We start from the raw sequence: 26,029 nt of genomic DNA on the forward strand, positions 1-26,029 counted from the left end.
AAACAAAGTGAAATCATGTTCTGAGTGCCAGATCAACCAGAAGATGGCCCCGCCTGAACCATCACAACTACGACTGGGGGAACCATCACAACTACGACTGGGGGAACCATCACAACTAAGACTGGGGGAACCATCACATCTACGACTGGAGGAACCATCACAACTACGACTGGGGGAACCATCACAACTACGACTGGGGGAACCATCACAACTAAGACTGGGGGAACCATCACAACTAAGACTGGGGGAACCATCACAACTAAGACTGGGGGAACCATCACAACTAAGACTGGGGGAACCATCACAACTAAGACTGGGGGAACCATCACAACTAAGACTGGGGTAACCATCACAACTAAGACTGAGGGAACCATCACAACTAAGCTCTCTCGGTTCTTGTACCAGTACCACATCACGCCACAAACAACAACAGGACAGACTCCAGCTGAGATGTTGATGGGCAGAAAGCCAAAAGCTGACCTGGATCTACTGCGCCCGGACATCAAAGCACTAGTGGAACAGAAACAGGAGAAACAAAAAGAGAGACATGACCACCACGCGAGGGAGAGACAGTTATAACCCAATGACACTGTCTCCATCTGCAACTTCACAAGCAGCCAACGTTGGTTGCCAGGTATCATTCTGAGTCAGAGTGGTCCAGTCTCCTTTGTGGTCAAACTGAGTGATGGTCGAGTCATGTGCAGACAACAGGACCACATCCGCCTGCGCTATGACAAAGAAAAGACCATGGTTGCAGACGGAACAGTGGCGGGTTAACCAGGCCATCTTTCTTTATGACAACTCAATCAAATAATCAACAAATAACTTTTCATGCTTATCTGAAAATAATTTCTGGACACAGATGACATTTCTTGCAGTTAATTGAGTGGCTACTGTTGGGAAAAGGTGACGCATTTGAGCCAAAACTATTTGCTGTGTAAATTGACCTAAATCCACTAGTGGAATAGAGTTCATTGGCCATCTCCTATAATTGTTTTAGGGTCTCTGCCAGGACTTTGTTAGGTGTATAAGCTGTGCTTTGTTCACTGCCAGCAGAGCTGACATAGCGTTCTTTTTGTATCTGTGCCCCATCACAGTTTGCCCTGCCCTCACTGTAGCTGCTTACTGTCTGCCTCAACAACAACAACACAGATACCAACACCAAGCCTTTACAAGCTGCAGTACAAGGAGCAGAGTGAAATCATGACCTGGTTGAGTCTACTTGACATGATCATGTATGTTAAACTAGAGGATCACTAGGCTATCTAGAGCTCAAGGATACTTAATATAATGGAATTACTGTACACAGTATGTGTTGGTACAGAGGTGTTGAGGATGTAGTGGTGTTAAGGATGTAGTGGTGTTGAGGATGTAGAGATGTTGAAAATCTAGAGGTGTTGAGGATGTAGAGGTGTTGAGGATGTAGTGGTGTTGAGGATGTAGAGGTGTTGAGGATGTAGTGGTGTTGAGGTGTTGAGGATGTAGAGGTGTTGAGGTGTTGAGGATGTAGTGGTGTTGAGGTGTTGAGGATGTAGAGGTGTTGAGGTGTTGAGGATGTAGAGGTGTTGAAGCGTTGAGGATGTAGTGGTGTTGAGGATGTAGAGGTGTTGAGGATCTAGTGGTGTTGAGGATGTAGAGATGTTGAGGTGTTGAGGATGTAGAGATGTTGAGGTGTTGAGGATATAGAGGTGTTGAGGATGTAGAGGTGTTGAGGATGTAGAGGTGTTGAGGATGTAGAGGTTGTTGAGGATGTAGAGATGTTGAGGTGTTGAGGATATAGAGGTGTTGAGGATATAGAGGTGTTGAGGATGTAGAGGTGTTGAGGATGTAGTGGTGTTGAGGTGTTGAGGATGTAGTGGTGTTGAGGATGTAGAGGTGTTGAGGATGTAGAGGTGTTGAGGATGTAGAGGTGTTGAGGATGTAGAGGTGTTGAGGTGTTGAGAATGTAGAGGTGTTGAGGATGTAGAGGTGTTGAGGATATAGAGGTGTTGAGGATGTAGAGGTGTAGAGGATGTAGAGGTGTTGAGGATGTAGTGGTGTTGAGGATGTAGAGATGTTGAGGTGTTGAGGATGTAGAGGTGTTGAGGATCTAGAGGTGTTGAGGATCTAGAGGTGTTGAGGATCTAGAGGTGTTGAGGATCTAGAGGTGTTGAGGATCTAGAGGTGTTGAGGTGTTGAGGATGTAGAGGTGTAGAGGTGTTGAGGATATAGAGGTGTTGAGGATCTAGAGGTGTTGAGGATCTAGAGGTGTTGAGGATATAGAGGTGTTGAGGATCTAGAGGTGTTGAGGATCTAGAGGTGCTGATGATGTAGCACTGAACTCAAACCTACAGTATGAGACAAATCCCTGTGGCATTGGGGTTTGACATGCACACATAGCATATCTGCAGGATGTAGTGGTGTTGAGGATCTAGAGGTGCTGATGATGTAGCACTGAACTCAAACCTACAGTATGAGACAAATCCCTGTGGCATTGGGGTTTGACATGCACACATAGCATATCTGCAGGATGTAGTGGTGTTGAGGATCTAGAGGTGCTGATGATGTAGCACTGAACTCAAACCTACAGTATGAGACAAATCCCTGTGGCATTGGGGTTTGACATGCACACATAGCATATCTGCAGGATGTAGTGGTGTTGAGGATCTAGAGGTGCTGATGATGTAGCACTGAACTCAAACCTACAGTATGAGACAAATCCCTGTGGCATTGGGGTTTGACATGCACACATAGCATATCTGCAGGATGTAGTGGTGTTGAGGATCTAGAGGTGCTGATGATGTAGCACTGAACTCAAACCTACAGTATGAGACAAATCCCTGTGGCATTGGGGTTTGACATGCACACATAGCATATCTGCAGGATGTAGTGGTGTTGAGGATCTAGAGGTGCTGATGATGTAGCACTGAACTCAAACCTACAGTATGAGACAAATCCCTGTGGCATTGGGGTTTGACATGCACACATAGCATATCTGCAGGATGTAGTGGTGTTGAGGATCTAGAGGTGCTGATGATGTAGCACTGAACTCAAACCTACAGTATGAGACAAATCCCTGTGGCATTGGGGTTTGACATGCACACATAGCATATCTGCAGGATGTAGTGGTGTTGAGGATCTAGAGGTGCTGATGATGTAGCACTGAACTCAAACCTACAGTATGAGACAAATCCCTGTGGCATTGGGGTTTGACATGCACACATAGCATATCTGCAGGATGTAGTGGTGTTGAGGATCTAGAGGTGCTGATGATGTAGCACTGAACTCAAACCTACAGTATGAGACAAATCCCTGTGGCATTGGGGTTTGACATGCACACATAGCATATCTGCAGGATGTAGTGGTGTTGAGGATCTAGAGGTGCTGATGATGTAGCACTGAACTCAAACCTACAGTATGAGACAAATCCCTGTGGCATTGGGGTTTGACATGCACACATAGCATATCTGCAGGATGTAGTGGTGTTGAGGATCTAGAGGTGCTGATGATGTAGCACTGAACTCAAACCTACAGTATGAGACAAATCCCTGTGGCATTGGGGTTTGACATGCACACATAGCATATCTGCAGGATGTAGTGGTGTTGAGGATCTAGAGGTGCTGATGATGTAGCACTGAACTCAAACCTACAGTATGAGACAAATCCCTGTGGCATTGGGGTTTGACATGCACACATAGCATATCTGCAGGATGTAGTGGTGTTGAGGATCTAGAGGTGCTGATGATGTAGCACTGAACTCAAACCTACAGTATGAGACAAATCCCTGTGGCATTGGGGTTTGACATGCACACATAGCATATCTGCAGGATGTAGTGGTGTTGAGGATCTAGAGGTGCTGATGATGTAGCACTGAACTCAAACCTACAGTATGAGACAAATCCCTGTGGCATTGGGGTTTGACATGCACACATAGCATATCTGCAGGATGTAGTGGTGTTGAGGATCTAGAGGTGCTGATGATGTAGCACTGAACTCAAACCTACAGTATGAGACAAATCCCTGTGGCATTGGGGTTTGACATGCACACATAGCATATCTGCAGGATGTAGTGGTGTTGAGGATCTAGAGGTGCTGATGATGTAGCACTGAACTCAAACCTACAGTATGAGACAAATCCCTGTGGCATTGGGGTTTGACATGCACACATAGCATATCTGCAGGATGTAGTGGTGTTGAGGATCTAGAGGTGCTGATGATGTAGCACTGAACTCAAACCTACAGTATGAGACAAATCCCTGTGGCATTGGGGTTTGACATGCACACATAGCATATCTGCAGGATGTAGAGGTGTTGAGGATCTAGAGGTGCTGATGATGTAGCACTGAACTCAAACCTACAGTATGAGACAAATCCCTGTGGCATTGGGGTTTGACATGCACACATAGCATATCTGCAGGATGTAGTGGTGTTGAGGATCTAGAGGTGCTGATGATGTAGCACTGAACTCAAACCTACAGTATGAGACAAATCCCTGTGGCATTGGGGTTTGACATGCACACATAGCATATCTGCAGGATGTAGTGGTGTTGAGGATCTAGAGGTGCTGATGATGTAGCACTGAACTCAAACCTACAGTATGAGACAAATCCCTGTGGCATTGGGGTTTGACATGCACACATAGCATATCTGCAGGATGTAGTGGTGTTGAGGATCTAGAGGTGCTGATGATGTAGCACTGAACTCAAACCTACAGTATGAGACAAATCCCTGTGGCATTGGGGTTTGACATGCACACATAGCATATCTGCAGGATGTAGTGGTGTTGAGGATCTAGAGGTGCTGATGATGTAGCACTGAACTCAAACCTACAGTATGAGACAAATCCCTGTGGCATTGGGGTTTGACATGCACACATAGCATATCTGCAGGATGTAGTGGTGTTGAGGATCTAGAGGTGCTGATGATGTAGCACTGAACTCAAACCTACAGTATGAGACAAATCCCTGTGGCATTGGGGTTTGACATGCACACATAGCATATCTGCAGGATGTAGTGGTGTTGAGGATCTAGAGGTGCTGATGATGTAGCACTGAACTCAAACCTACAGTATGAGACAAATCCCTGTGGCATTGGGGTTTGACATGCACACATAGCATATCTGCAGGATGTAGTGGTGTTGAGGATCTAGAGGTGCTGATGATGTAGCACTGAACTCAAACCTACAGTATGAGACAAATCCCTGTGGCATTGGGGTTTGACATGCACACATAGCATATCTGCAGGATGTAGTGGTGTTGAGGATCTAGAGGTGCTGATGATGTAGCACTGAACTCAAACCTACAGTATGAGACAAATCCCTGTGGCATTGGGGTTTGACATGCACACATAGCATATCTGCAGGATGTAGTGGTGTTGAGGATCTAGAGATGCTGATGATGTAGCACTGAACTCAAACCTACAGTATGAGACAAATCCCTGTGGCATTGGGGTTTGACATGCACACATAGCATATCTGCAGGATGTAGAGGTGTTGAGGATCTAGAGGTGCTGATGATGTAGCACTGAACTCAAACCTACAGTATGAGACAAATCCCTGTGGCATTGGGGTTTGACATGCACACATAGCATATCTGCAGGATGTAGTGGTGTTGAGGATCTAGAGGTGCTGATGATGTAGCACTGAACTCAAACCTACAGTATGAGACAAATCCCTGTGGCATTGGGGTTTGACATGCACACATAGCATATCTGCAGGATGTAGTGGTGTTGAGGATCTAGAGGTGCTGATGATGTAGCACTGAACTCAAACCTACAGTATGAGACAAATCCCTGTGGCATTGGGGTTTGACATGCACACATAGCATATCTGCAGGATGTAGTGGTGTTGAGGATCTAGAGGTGCTGATGATGTAGCACTGAACTCAAACCTACAGTATGAGACAAATCCCTGTGGCATTGGGGTTTGACATGCACACATAGCATATCTGCAGGATGTAGTGGTGTTGAGGATCTAGAGGTGCTGATGATGTAGCACTGAACTCAAACCTACAGTATGAGACAAATCCCTGTGGCATTGGGGTTTGACATGCACACATAGCATATCTGCAGGATGTAGTGGTGTTGAGGATCTAGAGGTGCTGATGATGTAGCACTGAACTCAAACCTACAGTATGAGACAAATCCCTGTGGCATTGGGGTTTGACATGCACACATAGCATATCTGCAGGATGTAGTGGTGTTGAGGATCTAGAGGTGCTGATGATGTAGCACTGAACTCAAACCTACAGTATGAGACAAATCCCTGTGGCATTGGGGTTTGACATGCACACATAGCATATCTGCAGGATGTAGTGGTGTTGAGGATGTAGAGGTGCTGATGATGTAGCACTGAACTCAAACCTACAGTATGAGACAAATCCCTGTGGCATTGGGGTTTGACATGCACACATAGCATATCTGCAGGATGTAGTGGTGTTGAGGATCTAGAGGTGCTGATGATGTAGCACTGAACTCAAACCTACAGTATGAGACAAATCCCTGTGGCATTGGGGTTTGACATGCACACATAGCATATCTGCAGGATGTAGTGGTGTTGAGGATCTAGAGGTGCTGATGATGTAGCACTGAACTCAAACCTACAGTATGAGACAAATCCCTGTGGCATTGGGGTTTGACATGCACACATATCATATCTGCAGGATGTAGTGGTGTTGAGGATCTAGAGGTGCTGATGATGTAGCACTGAACTCAAACCTACAGTATGAGACAAATCCCTGTGGCATTGGGGTTTGACATGCACACATAGCATATCTGCAGGATGTAGTGGTGTTGAGGATCTAGAGGTGCTGATGATGTAGCACTGAACTCAAACCTACAGTATGAGACAAATCCCTGTGGCATTGGGGTTTGACATGCACACATAGCATATCTGCAGGATGTAGTGGTGTTGAGGATCTAGAGGTGCTGATGATGTAGCACTGAACTCAAACCTACAGTATGAGACAAATCCCTGTGGCATTGGGGTTTGACATGCACACATAGCATATCTGCAGGATGTAGTGGTGTTGAGGATCTAGAGGTGCTGATGATGTAGCACTGAACTCAAACCTACAGTATGAGACAAATCCCTGTGGCATTGGGGTTTGACATGCACACATAGCATATCTGCAGGATGTAGAGGTGTTGAGGATCTAGAGGTGCTGATGATGTAGCACTGAACTCAAACCTACAGTATGAGACAAATCCCTGTGGCATTGGGGTTTGACATGCACACATAGCATATCTGCAGGATGTAGTGGTGTTGAGGATCTAGAGGTGCTGATGATGTAGCACTGAACTCAAACCTACAGTATGAGACAAATCCCTGTGGCATTGGGGTTTGACATGCACACATAGCATATCTGCAGGATGTAGTGGTGTTGAGGATCTAGAGGTGCTGATGATGTAGCACTGAACTCAAACCTACAGTATGAGACAAATCCCTGTGGCATTGGGGTTTGACATGCACACATAGCATATCTGCAGGATGTAGTGGTGTTGAGGATCTAGAGGTGCTGATGATGTAGCACTGAACTCAAACCTACAGTATGAGACAAATCCCTGTGGCATTGGGGTTTGACATGCACACATAGCATATCTGCAGGATGTAGTGGTGTTGAGGATCTAGAGGTGCTGATGATGTAGCACTGAACTCAAACCTACAGTATGAGACAAATCCCTGTGGCATTGGGGTTTGACATGCACACATAGCATATCTGCAGGATGTAGTGGTGTTGAGGATCTAGAGGTGCTGATGATGTAGCACTGAACTCAAACCTACAGTATGAGACAAATCCCTGTGGCATTGGGGTTTGACATGCACACATAGCATATCTGCAGGATGTAGTGGTGTTGAGGATCTAGAGGTGCTGATGATGTAGCACTGAACTCAAACCTACAGTATGAGACAAATCCCTGTGGCATTGGGGTTTGACATGCACACATAGCATATCTGCAGGATGTAGTGGTGTTGAGGATCTAGAGGTGCTGATGATGTAGCACTGAACTCAAACCTACAGTATGAGACAAATCCCTGTGGCATTGGGGTTTGACATGCACACATAGCATATCTGCAGGATGTAGTGGTGTTGAGGATCTAGAGGTGCTGATGATGTAGCACTGAACTCAAACCTACAGTATGAGACAAATCCCTGTGGCATTGGGGTTTGACATGCACACATAGCATATCTGCAGGATGTAGTGGTGTTGAGGATCTAGAGGTGCTGATGATGTAGCACTGAACTCAAACCTACAGTATGAGACAAATCCCTGTGGCATTGGGGTTTGACATGCACACATAGCATATCTGCAGGATGTAGAGGTGTTGAGGATCTAGAGGTGCTGATGATGTAGCACTGAACTCAAACCTACAGTATGAGACAAATCCCTGTGGCATTGGGGTTTGACATGCACACATAGCATATCTGCAGGATGTAGTGGTGTTGAGGATCTAGAGGTGCTGATGATGTAGCACTGAACTCAAACCTACAGTATGAGACAAATCCCTGTGGCATTGGGGTTTGACATGCACACATAGCATATCTGCAGGATGTAGTGGTGTTGAGGATCTAGAGGTGCTGATGATGTAGCACTGAACTCAAACCTACAGTATGAGACAAATCCCTGTGGCATTGGGGTTTGACATGCACACATAGCATATCTGCAGGATGTAGTGGTGTTGAGGATCTAGAGGTGCTGATGATGTAGCACTGAACTCAAACCTACAGTATGAGACAAATCCCTGTGGCATTGGGGTTTGACATGCACACATAGCATATCTGCAGGATGTAGTGGTGTTGAGGATCTAGAGGTGCTGATGATGTAGCACTGAACTCAAACCTACAGTATGAGACAAATCCCTGTGGCATTGGGGTTTGACATGCACACATAGCATATCTGCAGGATGTAGTGGTGTTGAGGATCTAGAGGTGCTGATGATGTAGCACGGAACTCAAACCTACAGTATGAGACAAATCCCTGTGGCATTGGGGTTTGACATGCACACATAGCATATCTGCAGGATGTAGTGGTGTTGAGGATCTAGAGGTGCTGATGATGTAGCACTGAACTCAAACCTACAGTATGAGACAAATCCCTGTGGCATTGGGGTTTGACATGCACACATAGCATATCTGCAGGATGTAGTGGTGTTGAGGATCTAGAGGTGCTGATGATGTAGCACTGAACTCAAACCTACAGTATGAGACAAATCCCTGTGGCATTGGGGTTTGACATGCACACATAGCATATCTGCAGGATGTAGAGGTGTTGAGGATCTAGAGGTGCTGATGATGTAGCACTGAACTCAAACCTACAGTATGAGACAAATCCCTGTGGCATTGGGGTTTGACATGCACACATAGCATATCTGCAGGATGTAGTGGTGTTGAGGATCTAGAGGTGCTGATGATGTAGCACTGAACTCAAACCTACAGTATGAGACAAATCCCTGTGGCATTGGGGTTTGACATGCACACATAGCATATCTGCAGGATGTAGTGGTGTTGAGGATCTAGAGGTGCTGATGATGTAGCACTGAACTCAAACCTACAGTATGAGACAAATCCCTGTGGCATTGGGGTTTGACATGCACACATAGCATATCTGCAGGATGTAGAGGTGTTGAGGATCTAGAGGTGCTGATGATGTAGCACTGAACTCAAACCTACAGTATGAGACAAATCCCTGTGGCATTGGGGTTTGACATGCACACATATCTGCAGGATGTAGTGGAGAGTAGATTTGCATAAAGCATGTTACTCAAACCATGACTGATGTAGTAATACGTCACACCGCATACAGGCATGTCCATATGGTAAATGTGCAGTATATCATATTACTGCACGCCATTTTGATTGGGGTCCAAGAAACACAAGGAAAAGATATTGCATTGAAGAATGACATTATAATTAGTTGTTCCAAACAGTTCTCTTTTTAAGCATCCATCTGATCAGATAATGATGCGGTACCTAACCGCTCTAGTGCAGCATCATTGTCTAATGCAACACTGTGGCAAAAAAATAGAAAATTATGCTCTCTCTTATCGTGTTATAACAGACACGTCCACTTCCCCAAATGGCTATAAAGACATAACTATCATAATAGGATGGTTTAAAGGGAATTCAGCTCCTTCTTCTCACCTCACACTGTCCCTAGTGTGAACCTGCACATTGATCTGGTGCTGCTACTTCCTGTATATAGCTCCACAGTGATCTGGTACTGGTACTTCCTGTATATAGCTCCACAGTGATCTTGTACTGGTACTTCCTGTATATAGCTCCACAGTGATCTGGTACTGCTACTTCCTGTATATAGCTCCACAGTGATCTGGTACTGGTACTTCCTGTATATAGCTCCATTCTTGTGTATTTTATTCATCTTGTTCTATTGTTTTAACTGTACTTATTTCTCACTCTGCATCATTGGGAAGGGCTAGTAAGCATGCACTTCACTGTAAATTCTACACCTGGCCCATGTGACAAGTAATGTGTGCTTCAATATAGACTGCTTTGACTGCTCCCTGGTGGTGACAACAAGCCTGGAGTATTCTTGGAGTAGGGTGAAACAGTGAAGTTGCCCCTAGACGCTGATCTTGGGTCAGTATTGCATTTCCACCACAAATGGTTAATGGATTGGGGGAAGGGAAGCTGATTCTAGATTTGTTCCTAGGGAAAACTTCACCCTGGAGCAGGGGTATAATCAATAGTGTAAAATGTTTTGCGATGAAAACAGTTTACTCCAAAAGGAAAACGTTTTGCAACGAAAACGAGTTTCTATTGGACAAATTCAGGTAGGTCCCGCCCAGTTTCATTCCTTTTGCTTCCGTTTGCTTCCTAGTGAATACACCCCAGTGTTCTAATCTTGGGGTGAATCTTAATTGTATTTCCTTGATTGCTTTCGTCCGCTCTCTTCAGTCGTGTTCGTCTCAAAAACCATAGATATTGCCCTTCAACGCACCTCGGAACCTCTCCTACGATGCATTTTGAGGAGGACAGGAATCAAGAATTAACAATTGTAGATTCTTAGTTTTGAATCCGGATATTTTAGGCATGTTGTTTCCCATCCACTAGGTGGAGACAGATCAGAAGCAGTGTTCCAAGTTCTAGGCCAGCAGACGTTCTAGGCCAGCAGACGTTCTAGGCCAGCAGGCGTTCTAGGCCAGCAGATGTTCTAGGCCAGCAGACGTTCTAGGCCAGCAGACGTTCTAGGCCAGCAGATGTTCTAGGCCAGCAGGCGTTCTAGGCCAGCAGACGTTCTAGGCCAGCAGACGTTCTAGGCCAGCAGAAGTTCTAGGCCAGCAGACGTTCTAGGCCAGCAGACGTTCTAGGCCAGCAGACGTTCTAGGCCAGCAGACGTTCTAGGCCAGCAGGCGTTCTAGGCCAGCAGATGTTCTAGGCCAGCAGACGTTCTAGGCCAGCAGACGTTCTAGGCCAGCAGATGTTCTAGGCCAGCAGGCGTACTAGGCCAGCAGACGTTCTAGGCCAGCAGATGTTCTAGGCCAGCAGGCGTTCTAGGCCAGCAGACGTTCTAGGCCAGCAGGCGTTCTAGGCCAGCAGATGTTCTAGGCCAGCAGAGGTTCTAGGCCAGCAGACGTTCTAGGCCAGCAGATGTTCTAGGCCAGCAGGCGTTCTAGGCCAGCAGACGTTCTAGGCCAGCAGAAGTTCTAGGCCAGCAGACGTTCTAGGCCAGCAGGCGTTCTAGGCCAGCAGGCGTTCTAGGCCAGCAGATGTTCTAGGCCAGCAGACGTTCTAGGCCAGCAGACGTTCTAGGCCAGCAGATGTTCTAGGCCAGCAGGCGTTCTAGGCCAGCAGACGTTCTAGGCCAGCAGATGTTCTAGGCCAGCAGGCGTTCTAGGCCAGCAGACGTTCTAGGCCAGCAGACGTTCTAGGCCAGCAGAAGTTCTAGGCCAGCAGACGTTCTAGGCCAGCAGACGTTCTAGGCCAGCAGATGTTCTAGGCCAGCAGGCGTTCTAGGCCAGCAGACGTTCTAGGCCAGCAGACGTTCTAGGCCAGCAGAAGTTCTAGGCCAGCAGAAGTTCTAGGCCAGCAGACGTTCTAGGTAAGCAGACGACTGTAGGGTCACTACATGGGTTTGCTTCCCAAATTGCACCCTATTCCTTATATAGTCCATTACTTTTTACCAAGGTGCACTTTTGTGACGTAGCTTCAGAGGACTATCCAGTCTCTCTCAGTTAACTCCAAGCCAGTCAAAGTTATGTGGTTTAAAATGTTCCGTATATATGCTTACCTACCCAAATTTTCTTCCCAAAAAGATGTAGATCTATACCATATTTAAAATATCAATTCTAATCAACACTGCACTGTTGTCAATTTCCCTGAATGAAGATGAAAAGGTTTGAGGGGAAAAAAACACAACAATGTGATTTACTTGAATAAAACTGTATATTTTACAGATCTTTGAACACTTTAATTACACAACTGTATGGAAATAAATTTTTTAAATACATTTTTGGTCAGAGAATATTGAATAATTTTGTGTGCAATTACCATGTATTTAACGATTTATCACAAACAGCAACCAAATAACGCAAAAACGTTCATACACTCAACATAAGACATGGCTTGAAGATAAATATATTAGTAAATAAATATTCAGAGAACATATTTCCATTTATGAAATATGCTGCAATACAGATACAGAAATATACAGATTGATTTCTAGCCTTTTTTAAACATTTGTAAAATGATAATGGAGAAAATAATAAAAATAAAAAACATGAATTTTGTGTACACATTTTCTTTTAATACAATCTTCTTAAGTGCTACAAATAATAAAACAAAACAATTAAATAGTGACTTGGGGTAACCCAAAATGTTATATTTGTAGTACATATCTTTATGCAAAGAAAAGATTAGATTCTCAATATCTTTCATTGATTACAGCTCTGGTTTACATATAAATATTGCTATTTCAAAACGATTGCCTCTGAAGACAAAGGGTACATTTCATAGAAACAGTAAAAACAGTCTGTAAAACCAACAGAAAGAAGGCATGAATGAACAACGTTGATATTGTTTGAGAGCATGATGTGGGCTGTATGATTTCATCAAATAAAACAATCAGACATGCAGCTTTCTGTGTAACTGCTCAGTGTCACCCACAGCCACAGTATAAAAAGGATCCCTTTGGCCCTTTGACACAAAACAGCTTTATAGAACCATATTAGAAGTGTATATTATAGCCATATATTATAGCTTAAGTGTTGAGGAGGAGGCTAGATGAGTGACTGCAAAAAAACAAAAACAAGAGCTTCTAACATACAAGCAGTGACTAAACTTGATATAAATCCAATCCTTTGAAGATATACAAATGTCGTTCTACGAACGCAGAGAAACCCTGTCACTACGTGGACCTTTATTTAGTCAAAAGGTGACAGCCCAAGATGGTGAGGATGGCTCAGTGGCCTAAGGCTTGGTCTGGTGTATGTTCTAGAAGGCGCAATGTTCTGAACATCGCAGATAGACATGTATTCTATATAGAACAGACTCTCTATTATGTAGAACAGAGAACTGAGTCAACATTCTATCTGCATTGTTCTAGAATATTGCACCCCATTGAGCATCCCAAGATAGAACTGTAGTCTAGTTAGTATAGCTTAGCTCAATGAAAGAGTGACTGTGACGAACTGCCTCCCCTCCAACTGGCAAGGACCCCGCCCCTCCACCCAACCCCGTAAAAAGAAAATGAGTTGATGTTTTGGTACTCTTCCATAACCTTTCATCTGAGTTTGGTGGTTTGTTGACGCTTGTTGTCCAAGCTGTATATGCAACGTTTTGTCATAAGAGCAGTAAACACATACATAAAGTACATATGCATGTACACACAGGTATGTGTGTGATTATAAAACAAATGAAATGTATCCTCAAACAACTTGCACAGACCAGAGTCCAGAGGTGAAGAACAACTTACTAGATCAGAAGAAGAAAAATCTCACAAACTGGGCCCTGCTAACACAGTTTGTTTCTCTCCAAATGGGTCTCAGGATCCGGACTGACCCTGTCTGGAACCCATGGTACTGTGAGGGCTGGGCCAGCCTACGTGTTGATTTCTGGCCTTGCCAAGCCATCCACTGTTACATCCAACCACCGTGAACTTCCACCCATATGTTGTAGCCTGATTCTCTATCTATCTGAGCCTGTAGACTCCGCTGGGGAGGCGTGGCCACGTGTCATGCTGGTTGAGCTGGGCTTATGCTGAGCTGCTGATGACCACAGGAATGAACTGGTTATGTCTGGATACGCCAGGCAGGCCATCATATCATTTCAGTAGAAATCTACACCATCACCATCTAGGATGATAACATTCAGAGTTCAGCGAGCGAGAGGCTTAAAAAAGCAAGGCAACTGAGGTTTTCTTGACTGACCGACCGGTTAGGTACCAAACAGGATGTTTGCTTGAGTCCCTGTTTCTGGGCTCCACACCCCCTCATACCCCCAGACCCTTGTCTGTAGCTTTACTGTTTCCAGATGCATCGTGGGTAGTGTAGTTCAGGGGGTGGAACAGGAACCTGGTCTCTTCTTCCTGGGTGGGGTTCGCTTGACCGCTGAACTGTCTTGAGGTGAAGTACCCTCCCTCACCAGGCTCCACCCGCCCACCAGTCCGCCCCTCGCCCCCCTGCCCCAAAGTGAGGCTGCCTAGCAGTAGGCTGCTCTGATACAGAGTCTCCGTCCCCAAGCCCAGCTCATAGTCTGTGCCCTGGTGGATTATGGGTATTCTCTGGCTGAGCCCACCACAGCAGGCATCCGAGTCGGCAGCGTGGTGCGCATACTGCACATTCACGGCATAGTCCTCATTATAGCGCCCCCCTGTGGCCCGGTGAACCTTCATCTCCTTGTAGAAGCAATAGGGCAAGCCCTCATAGCTCACCTGCTCCGACGGAGCCAACAGGTGCTCCCCAGGGTGGTAAAAGTTCTGCTCTGCCCCCCTGTGACAGCCACGTCCCGAGGAGGCCATAGGCCCCACCCAGTCTGAGTCCTGCCTCTGATATCCCTGCTGACCTTTGCACTCCATGTTGGGAGGGAGCACCTCGAAACAGCAGCTGCACGCCCCTGCTCTTCCCAGGCCATGCTCCCCCCTCGTCTCCTCCCCTGTCTGCCCTCCCTTCCCCATGTCCACTGTGGCTCCCTCTGGAGGCCTGGCTGAGGTAGTGCTAGTGCTGCTGGTGTCCCTGGGTTGTTCTAGTGACGAGCGGCTGATGCAGCTGGAGAGCTGTTCCCCCACACTGAACCCTGAGGTTCCAGGAAGAGGCTGTGGCTGCAAGCTGTCGCCATTGTGTCCCCCCGAGGGAGCTGGGGTTAGGGAGTCCTCGGCTGTGGAGGGGCAGGCGGTGGAGGCCCCTGCAGACGTGGCCCCTGGCTCCCCTTGCGATCCCCTACAGGGGCTCTTACTGCGGTAGACGTAGGGGTCGTAGTCAGAGCTCAGGGAGCTGCGGAAAGTGGAACAGGAGCCGTATACCCCCTGGTTACTGATCTCTGTACAGTCCAGCATAGAGTCACTGGAGGAACAGTGGCAGTGGCCAGAGCTGCTGCTGCTGTCGCTTCCCGGGCAGTCGGCCAGGTAACCACTGCACACCGAGCGGTGGCCATGGTAACAGCCCGGCCCCGAGGCGCCGCTCCCTGCCTCAGCCATCCTGGAGCTGGCGGCCATGTGGACCACCGTGGGGTAGAGCAGCCCCCCTTGGAAAGCCATGCTGTGGTGGCCCTTGTGGGGCCCGACGCTCCCAGTCACCCCTCCTACGCCTGCTGCCCCCTGAGTCCCCTCACCCTGCTGGGGGAAGGTCAGGCCCTGGAGGTAGTAGTGTTGGTACATGGTCTCGTACTGCGAGTAGCAGGCGGCCCGCGAGAAGCTGCGTCCGTGGAACTTAGGCCTCTTGAAGGCGCCGTGGCGGGGACCTGGCTGCTGGTACTGGGGGTAGGCGGGGGGGTTGAGGCCCAGGTGCTGGTACTGGGGGTAGGCGGAGGGGTTGAGGCCCAGGTGCTGGTGCTGCAGCTCACAGTGATGGGGGTTGAGAGAGTGGTCCAGGTGCAGGGTTGGGTGGGGGTGGTAGTCCCGGAGGAAGGCCCCGGAGTGGGCAGATTGGGGAGGGTACAGGCCCTGGGGGTCTGAGTGCTGGTCCACTGTCAGCACTGTGATGGGGTTACCATGGGGGTCCATGGAGGTGCGGGTGGGGTAGGCAGTCACCTGCCCAGAACGGTGCACCCTTCCAGGGTAGTGGACAGGCAGGACTACCCTCTGCTGCCGGCTGTAGACTGGGTCCATGCAGACAGCGCCGGGGTTCCCCTTCCTTTGCTCTGAGAAGAGAAGAGGGGTGTAAGTGAGGGAGAGAGTTTGGTTAACGCACAGAGTCAAAGAAACGTCTTTCAAAAGTTAGCTTTGTTACAGTTTCATGACAAAGGTATTTTACGTCGATTAAATGAATTGATTGGTCTCTTTTACTGTTTTACCGGGTTGCATAGTGTGACAAAAGTTAAATATTTGCAGACTGGAAAATTCCTGTCAGATAGCTACAGGCCTCATGCTGACAACACCGTGTCCCAAATGGAACCTAGTTCCCTATATAGTGCACTACTTTTGACCAGGGCCCATAGGGAACACCAGCTCACCGATGATGTTGTGTCTACAGTGAGGACAGGTGTGGTGTTGGAGGAGCCAAGGGTCCACACACTTCTTATGGAACCTGTGGGCACAGGGGATGACCCGCAGCTCCTGTAGAGGGGTGGGAGAGGAGGAGGGGAACAGGGGGAGAGGGGGAGGGGAACAGGGGGAGAGGAGGAGGGGAACAGGGGGAGAGGAACAGGGGTGAGAGGAGGAGAGGAACAGGGGGAGAGGAACAGGGGAAAAGGGGGAGAGGAGAAGGGGAAGCGGAAGAGAGGGGGAGGGGAACAGGGGGAGGGGAACAGGGGAACAGGGGGAGAAGAACACGGGGACAGGGGGAGAGGAACAGGGGAAGAGGAGGAGAGGGGTAGGAGGACAGGGAGAGAGAAGGAGTGAAGGAGAAGAGGAGGGGACCAGTTAAGGTTAGTAAAGGCTGACAATATCTAAGGACATGATTGGTGTTTGATGGGTGAACGGCTAACAGCTACCAGCGGAGCAGCAAGGTTTCTCTTCTTCACATTATTATACAGCAACACTGAACAACTCTCTCTCCTTCTCTCTATCCCCCTCCCCCCTTCCTCCCCTCTCCCTCTCCCTCCCTCCCTCCTCACCCCTCTCTCCTTCCTCCCCCCTCTATCCCCCTCCCCCTTCCTCCCCCCTCTCCTTCTCTCTCCCTCCTCCCCCCTCTCTCCTTCCTTCCCCCTCTCTTTATCTCTCTCTCTCCCCCCTCTCATTCTCTCTCTCTCCCTCCCTCCTCCCCCCTCTCTTTATCTCTCTCCCTCTCTCCTTCCTCCTTCCTCCCCCCTCTCCCTCTCTCTCTCCCTCCGTCCTCCCCCCTCTCTCCTTCTCTCTCTCTCTCTCCCTCCCTCCTTCCTTCCACCTCTCTCCTTCCTTACCCCTCTCTCCTTCCTTCCCCCTCTCTTTATCTCTCTCTCCCTCCTTCTCCCCCTTCCTCACCCCCTCTCTTTCTCCCTCTCCCCCTCCCTCCATCTCCCCCTCCTCCCCTCCTTCCCTAACCCTCTGACCTCTCTACCTCCTTCCCTCCCACCCTTGCTCCCTCCCTCGATTAGGGTCCAGAATACATATTTCTACAGACTTCTTAAACCAAATTCAGCTTCTGACCATGCTTTTTTGTTCCTGAAGCTAACCCCTTTCTGGCAACTGTTTTTCTGAACAGTGTGTGTGTGTTTCTATGAAGTGTGTGTGTGTTCGTCTAGTACCTCTCCATCTATGTACTTTTCCAGACAGATGGCACAGTCAGAGGTGGAGCTACTGCTCAGTGAATCAGACGCTCCGTAGCTGCTCTCACGCTGACCCTTGACCTTGGCCTTGAACTTCCTGGTCTCCATCTTCTCCAGGGCCTGGATGGCCATCCTATTCATAGAACTCTGTAGAGGTGGAGGAGAGAGGAGAGGGGGGGCGGAGGGTTAGACTGGGGTGATACACAGGTATGCAGTGTTGCTGGGGATGGAAGTGGGGTGAGGACAGAAGGTTGGTGGCTGGGGAGGGGAGCAGAGGACAGAGAGTTGGTGGCTGGGGAGAGGAGTAGAGGACAGAGGACAGAGAGTTGGTGGCTGAGGAGAGGACAGAGGACAGAGAGTTGGTGGCTGGGGAGAGGACAGAGGACAGAGAGTTGGTGGCTGGGGAGAGGAGTAGAGGACAGAGGACAGAGAGTTGGTGGCTGGGGAGAGGAGCAGAAGACAGAGAGTTGGTGCCTGAGGAGAGGAGCAGAGGACAGAGAATTGGTGGCTGAGGAGAGGACAGAGAGTTGGTGGCTGGGGAGAGGACAGAGAGTTGGTGGCTGGGGAGAGGACAGAGGACAGAGAGTTGGTGGCTGGGGAGAGGAGCAGAGGACAGAGAGTTGGTGGCTGGGGAGAGGAGCAGAGGACAGAGAGTTGGTGGCTGGCGAGAGGACAGAGAGTTGATGGCTGTGGAGAGGACAGAGAGTTGGTGGCTGGGGAGAGGAGCAGAAGACAGAGAGTTGGTGGCTGAGGAGAGGAGCAGAGGACAGAGAATTGGTGGCTGGGGACAGGAGCAGAGGACAGAGAGTTGGTGGCTGGGGACAGGAGCAGAGGACAGAGTTGGTGGCTGGGGAGAGGGGGACAGTTTATAACAATATCTGTAGTGTAGTAGAAACCACGGGTTTGATTCACCTCTTTCTGGTCCAAGCATAACTATGAGCCTATCCTCCTACTTAAAGTGGCAACAGCCACCACTGATATACAGGTGCATGTACAGGTGCACCACTGATATACAGCGTGTCCTCAGCATGCCCGTGTCAACTTCAATATATCTACATCATTTTCCTGCCTCGTGATGCCATCTATTTTGTGAAGTGCACCAGCCCCTCCTGCAGCAAAGCACCCCCACAACATGATGCTGCCACACCCATGCTTCACGGTTGGGATGGTGTTCTTCGGCTTGCAAGCATCCCCTTTTTCCTCCAAACATAACGATGGTCATTATGGTCAAACAATTCTATTTTTGTTTCATCAGACCAGAGGACATTTCTCCAAAAAGTACGATCTTTGTCCCCATGTGCATTTGCAAACCAGTTGCAAACCGTGAAGGAGTGCCTCCTTCACTCACGCCGCCAAACTTACCCTTGTAAAACTGACTATCCTACCAATCCTCGGCTTCGGCGATGTCATCTACAAAATAGCTTCCAACACTCTACTCAGCAAACTGGATCCAGTCTATCACAGTGCCATCCGTTTTGTTACCAAATCACCTTATACCACCCACCACTGCGACCTGTATGCTCTAATCGGCTGGCCCTCGCTACATGTTCGTCGCCAGACCCACTTGTACCAGGTCATCTATAAGTCTATGCTAGGTAAAGCTCCACCTTATCTCAGTTCACTGGTCACGATAACAACACCCACCCATTGCACACGCTCCAGCAGGTATATCTCACTGATCATCCCCAAAGCCAACACCCCATTTGGCCGCCTTTCCTTCCAGTTCTCTGCTGCCAGTGACTGGAACGAATGGCAAAAATCGCAGAAGTTGGAGACTTTTATTTCCCTCACCAACTTTAAACATCAGCTATCTGAGCAGCTAACCGGTCGCTGCAGCTGTACATAGTCCATCGGTAAATAGCCCACTCAATCTACCTACCTCATCCCCATACTGTTTTTATTTTATTTACTTTTCTGCTCTTATGCACACCAGTATCTCTACTTGCACATCATCATCTGCTCATTTATCACTCCAGTGTCAATCTGCTAAATAGTAATTATTCGCTCCTCATGCCTTTTGCACACACTGTATATAGACTTTCTTTTCTCTACTGTGTCATTGAATTGTTTATTGTGTTATTGGCTTGTTTACTGTTTATTCCATGTTATTCCATGTGTAAATTTGTGTTGTTGTCTGTGTCACACTGCTATGCTTAATCTTTGCCAGGTCGCAGTTGTAAATAAGAACTTGTTCTCAACTGGCCTACCTGGTTAAATAAAGGTGTTCTCAACTAGCCTACCTGGTAAAATAAAGTGAAATAAAAATAATAATAAAAATTGTCTGACTTTTTTATGGTGATTTTGGAGCAGTGGCTTCTTCCTTGCTGAGCAGCCTTTCAGGTTATGTCGATATAGGACTCGTTTTACTGTGGATATAGATACTTTTGTACCTGTTTCCTCCAGCATCTTCACAAGGTCCTTTGCTGTTGTTCTGGGATTGATTTGCACTTTTTGTACCAAAGTACGTTCATCTCTAGGAGACAGAACACGTCTCCTTCCTGAGTGGTATGACGGCTGCTTGGTCCCATGGTGTTTATACTTGCCTACTATTGTTTGTACAGATGCACGTGGTACCTTCGGGCGTTTGGAAATTGCTCCCAAGGATGAACCAGACTTATGGAGGTCTACAGTTTTTTTCTGAGGTCTTGGCTGATTTTCTTTTGATTTTCCCATGATGTCTAGCAAAGAGGCACTGAGTTTGAAGGTAGGCCTTGAAATACATCCACAGGTACACCTCCAATTGACTTAAATTATGTCAATTAGCCTAACAGAAGCTTCTAAAGCCATGACATAATTCTCTGGAATTTTCCAAGCTGTTTAAAGGCACAGTCAACTTAGTGTATGTAAACTTCTGACCCACTGAAATTGTGATAGTGAATTATAAGTGAAATAATCTGCCAGTAAACAATTGTTGGAAAAATGACTTGTGTCATGCACAAAGTAGATGTCCTAACCGACTTGCCAAAACTATAGTTTGTTAACAAGAAATTTGTGGAGTGGTTGAAAAACTAGTTTTAATGACTCCAACCTAAGTGTATGTAAACTTCCGATTTCAACTGTATGTATGGGTATGGGTATGTGTGTGTGTGTCTGTGCGTGTGTGTCTGTTTGTGCGTGTGTGTCTGTTTGTGTGTGTGTGTCTGTGTGTGTGTGTGTGTCTGTGAGTGTGTGTCTGTTTGTGCGTGTGTGTCTGTGTGTGTGTGTGTGTCTGTGTGTGTGTGTGTGTGTCTGTGTGTGTGTGTGTGTCTGTGTGTGTGTGTGTGTCTGTGAGTGTGTGTGTGTGTGTGTCTGTGTGTGTGTCTGTGTGTGTGTGTGTGTGTGTCTGTGAGTGTGTGTGTGTGTGTGTGTGTGTGTCTGTGAGTGTGTGTCCTCACCTGGCTTCTTCTCTGTTTTAGTTTGATCTTGATGAGCAGCACGAGGCAGACCAGAGACACCACTACGAAGAAGGCCAGGAAGATTCCCATGTCAAAGTACTCTGTAGGCTGCTGTAGAAACACACCGGGGAGAGACTCCACTCAATTAGATATATACAGCCAAAGGAAGAAACCACGCACGCACGCACACACACACACACACACACAACTTCTGCTACTTATTCCTACACAATGTCTATTCATTATTGCCCAATTGCCAGGCACATAAATGTCCTATTTCAATTCGTTCAAGTGCCTCCTTGTATTATATTTGTGCCAAAAATGTATCCTATTTTTTTGCGTTTTTTTACAATCACTTTGGCACTAATTTCAAAACCATTTAGTCATTTTTCAAAAACTCTAAACTAAAAACAGTCATCACTTGTAACACAAGCTGTCCAATGTTCAAAACATAGCACTGTGCATTCATATCTCTAAAGAAACCTTGCACTTGCAGAATCATTGGTTCAAATAACTAATTTATCATGAAATACCATAGGAACATTCATTTAGATCAGCCACACACAAGATACCGACAGTTTCACTGTGTAGTTGTTCGTTCAATCATTAAATATTGTAGTACAAAATATGTGATACATGTTTCATTATGGTACTACACGTAAATACATCACTGTAAAAGGACTAGTAGAGAGAATACTACAGACACAGTGGAATCATTGAACAAAATCTGAAATGTATTGATGAAATACAATAAAATCACTCATAGGTTTCTTTGAATCAAAGCAAAAATAATTAGCTACAAAAACGAAAAAAACTACAGTAAAACATCACCTGGCTTACTGTAAAAAGCTAAACAAAGGGTTGATTACTCTACTTCTATAGTTCCATCAACCCTGTCTTGTGGATTTGGCCATAGGTTCTCATCCACATCACAATGGATGTTTTCATTAGCCAAACATCTTGGGAAGAATCTTCGGGCATGGTGAATCCAGGCCTGACACTGGTCTGCCGTGATGTCATTTCATGGTGAATCCAGTCCTGACACTGGTCTGCCGTGATGTCATTGCATGGTGAATCCAGGCCTGACACTGGTCTGCCGTGATGTCATTGCATGGTGAATCCAGGCCTGACACTGGTCTGCCGTGATGTCATTGCATGGTGAATCCAGGCCTGACACTGGTCTGCCGTGATGTCATTGCATGGTGAATCCAGGCCTGACACTGGTCTGCCGTGATGTCATTGCATGGTGAATCCAGGCCTGACACTGGTCTGCCGTGATGTCATTTAATGGTGAACCCAGTCCTGACACTGGTCTGCCGTGATGTCATTGCATGGTGAATCCAGGCCTGACACTGGTCTGCCGTGATGTCATTGCATGGTGAATCCAGGCCTGACACTGGTCTGCTGTGATGTCATTGCATGGTGAATCCAGGCCTGACACTGGTCTGCCGTGATGTCATTGCATGGTGAATCCAGGCCTGACACTGGTCTGCCGTGATGTCATTGCATGCGTCATCCATGACACCATTTGGAACCTGACATTATCCCACACAATGACATAGGTCACGCCATCAGCTCTACAGACCTGATTTAGCTCATCAAGGAAGGTTACAAGGAGAGCTGCATTATATGATCCAATACGGGGACTGCGTCCAACCACACCATCTTCTGATATAGCCACACACATGGTGATGTTAACCCCACGTTGTCCAGGTACTTGGCTGGTTAAATTCCGACCACTCCTCCTTGTCTTGGCCAGGTTGAAGCCTGCCTCATCCAAAAAGAGCAATTTGTGACGGTTTTCATCAGCATCCAGCTCCATCACCCTCTAAAAATACATTTTGGAAAGAGAATTACAGATTACAATGATGTAGAATTTTTCACAACAGGCATCTTGAAACTGAACATACCCGAACATACTCAGTCCTCAGTTGCTTCACTCGGTCTGCATTTCTTTCTAAAGGCACACGAACATACTCAGTCCTCAGTTGCTTCACTCGGTCTGCATTTCTTTCTAAAGGCACACGGTAAGGCTGTTTTAGAGACACCTCGTGTCTTTTCAGCATGGGTGCAATAGTCGGCAAACTTATGGCTTCCACATTGTTGAACATGTCATCATTGTCCAAGATGTGCTGCCGAATTTCTTTAAGGTGAATGTTATTTCTGGCCCGAACCAAATTGACCACAGCCCGCTCTTATTGGTCAGTCATAATTTTGCCTCTGCCTCCCCTATTTGGCCTAGTCTCAATTCTGCAGGGAAAATGACAGTAAGAACACATTTAGTCACATCACCTACTCTGTGGTACACATTGGCATGCAGTATACAGTCATTTGACAATTGAGAGTAGCCTAATGTTTAGTGCATTCTGAAGACTTACCAGTTCTCATTGCGGAAAGTTCTGATGATTGAGGCCACGGTTGAATCATTGTAGCTGCCTCAGTCATTGTCATGCCATGATTTACGAGATGGTCTACAACTATTGCTCGGATTTCATTGGACACTCTTTGCTGTTGCTGCCGCTGTCTTGGTCCCTGGCCTTGTCCTCTACCACGTTCCCCCACACCTCTCAAACGAGGCCCACAACCACCTCTCAGAAGGGGTGCTTGGTCCATGGCCTTGTCCTCTACCACGTTCCCCCACAACTCGAAATGAGGCCCATGACAACCTCTCAGAAGGGGTGCTTGTCCTCTACCACGTTCCCCCACACCTCTCAAACGAGGCCCACGACCACCTCTCAGAAGGGGTGCTTGTCCTCTACCACGTTCCCCCACACCTCTCAAACGAGGCCCACGACCACCTCTCAGAAGGGGTGCTTGTCCTCTACCACGTTCCCCCACACCTCTCAAACGAGGCCCACGACCACCTCTCAGAAGGGGTGCTTGTCCTCTACCACGTTCCCCCACAACTCGAAAAGAGGCCCATGACAACCTCTCAGAAGGGGTGCTTGTCCTCTACCACGTTCCCCCACACCTCTCAAACGAGGCCCACGACCACCTCTCAGAAGGGTTGCTTGGTCCATGGCCTTGTCCTCTACCACGTTCCCCCACACCTCTCAAACGAGGACCACGACCACCTCTCAGAAGGGGTGCTTGTCCCCTGCCATTCCTTTGACCACCACGTCTTCCTCGTCTTCCTCGTCTTCCTCCTCCCACTGCTTGACCTCTATTGTGACCAGGATCACCTGCCGGCTCCATGTTATTGCTGTTGTAGGTGGATACCACTCATTTCACTATTTACTCGTACCACAATGTGAAATCAATCATCAGTAACAAGTTGGCAGTATTGGAAAAGCAATTAGAAGGGCCTTATTAGGTACACCTGCATGTTAAGGCAAATAGCCTGCCCCTTCGAACAGCGAATCATGTGGCTGCCTGCAACTCAATATATAGAGTACATAGAGTATAGATCTCAAGTTGTTGTTCGACCAAACATAAGAACGAGCAAGATGTGAAATCGAAGCAACTTTGACCGTTATATGATTGTTGATGCCACACATGGTGGTTCCAGCATCTCAGAAACAGCTGCCTTCCTGGGATTTTTACGCACTACAGTCTCTAGAGTTTACAGAGAATGGTGCGATAAACAAAACACATTCAGTGAGCGGCAGTTCTGTGGGCAAAAACACCTTGATAATGAGAGAGGTCAGAGGAGAATGTCCAGACTCATTGAAGCTAACAGAAAGGTGTGCGGAAGGGCATCTCTTAACGTACAACACTGTGAATAATTCAGGCTGTTGTGCAGGCAAAATGGGGTCCTACCCAGTACTAATAAAGTGGCCGGTGAGTGTACAGTAATGTCAAATGTGAAAACATGGTCTGGAAAAGTGGTACATGGGACCATAGAAACAGTGTCTGATAAAGAATGATGATTAAATATTACATCCATAGATAATGTAGTCCAATTGGTTCATGTTCCACGGAAGTACCAGTTTCTCGCTCAATAGAAAAGTGGTCAGATGACGCGGATACTACACTACAGGACTGTTTTGCTAGAACAGACTGGAATATGTTCCGGGATTCATCCAATGGCATTGAGGAGTACACCACCTCAGTCATCGGCTTCATCAATATGTACATTGATGACGTCCCCACCACAGTGACTGTACGTACATATCCCAACCAGAAGCCATGGATTACAGGCAAACATCTGCATCGAGCTAAAGGCTAGAGCTGATGCTTTCAAGGAGCGGGAGACTAATCCGGACGCTTATAAGAAATCCCGCTATGCCCTCAGACAAACCATCAAACAAGCAAAGCATCAATACAGGATTAAGATCGAATCCTACTACACCGGCTCTGACACTCGTTGGGTGTGGCAGGGCTTGAAAACTATTACGGACTACAAATGGAAACCCATGCGCGAGCAGTCCAGTGATACGAGCCTACCAGATGAGCTAAATGCCTTTTATGCTCGCTTCGAAGCAAGCAACACCAAAGCATGCACGAGAGCACCAGTTGTTCTGGATGACTGTGTGATAATGCTCTCGGTAGCCGATGTGGACAAAACCTTTAAACAGGTCAACATTCACAAAGCCGCTGGGCCAGACGGATTACCAGGACGTGTACTCAAAGCATGTGCGGACCAACTGTCAAGTGTCTTCACTGACATTTTCAACCTCTCCCTGACCGAGTCTGTAATACCTACATGTTTCAAGCAGACCACCATAGTTCCTGCCTAAATGATTACCACCCTGTGGCACTCACGTCGGTAGCCATGAAGTGGTTTGAAAGGCTGGTCATGGCTCACATCAACAGCATCCTCCCGGACACCCTAGACCCACTCCAATTCGCATACCGCCCCCAACAGATCCACAGATGACA

General features: G+C 47.3%; 1 protein-coding gene across 1 annotated transcript in view; it reads right to left on the reverse strand.

Annotated features, from left to right (window-relative positions):
* Positions 1-14,069: 14,069 nt before the first annotated feature.
* Positions 14,070-26,029, reverse strand: part of LOC139389919 (E3 ubiquitin-protein ligase znrf3-like) — a 181,740-nt gene continuing 169,780 nt past the window's right edge. Inside the window, exons 5-8 of the mRNA XM_071136953.1 lie at positions 21,209-21,319; positions 17,814-17,981; positions 16,602-16,704; positions 14,070-16,289 (exon numbers count right to left, since the gene is read on the reverse strand). Of these exons, the coding sequence (XP_070993054.1) occupies positions 14,425-16,289; positions 16,602-16,704; positions 17,814-17,981; positions 21,209-21,319 (2,247 nt within the window). The 3' untranslated portion in view covers positions 14,070-14,424. The remainder of the gene's footprint in view (positions 16,290-16,601; positions 16,705-17,813; positions 17,982-21,208; positions 21,320-26,029) is intronic.

Source organism: Oncorhynchus clarkii, chromosome 30 (assembly GCF_045791955.1).
Source record: "Oncorhynchus clarkii lewisi isolate Uvic-CL-2024 chromosome 30, UVic_Ocla_1.0, whole genome shotgun sequence".
In the NCBI taxonomy this organism is placed as follows: domain Eukaryota; kingdom Metazoa; phylum Chordata; class Actinopteri; order Salmoniformes; family Salmonidae; genus Oncorhynchus; species Oncorhynchus clarkii.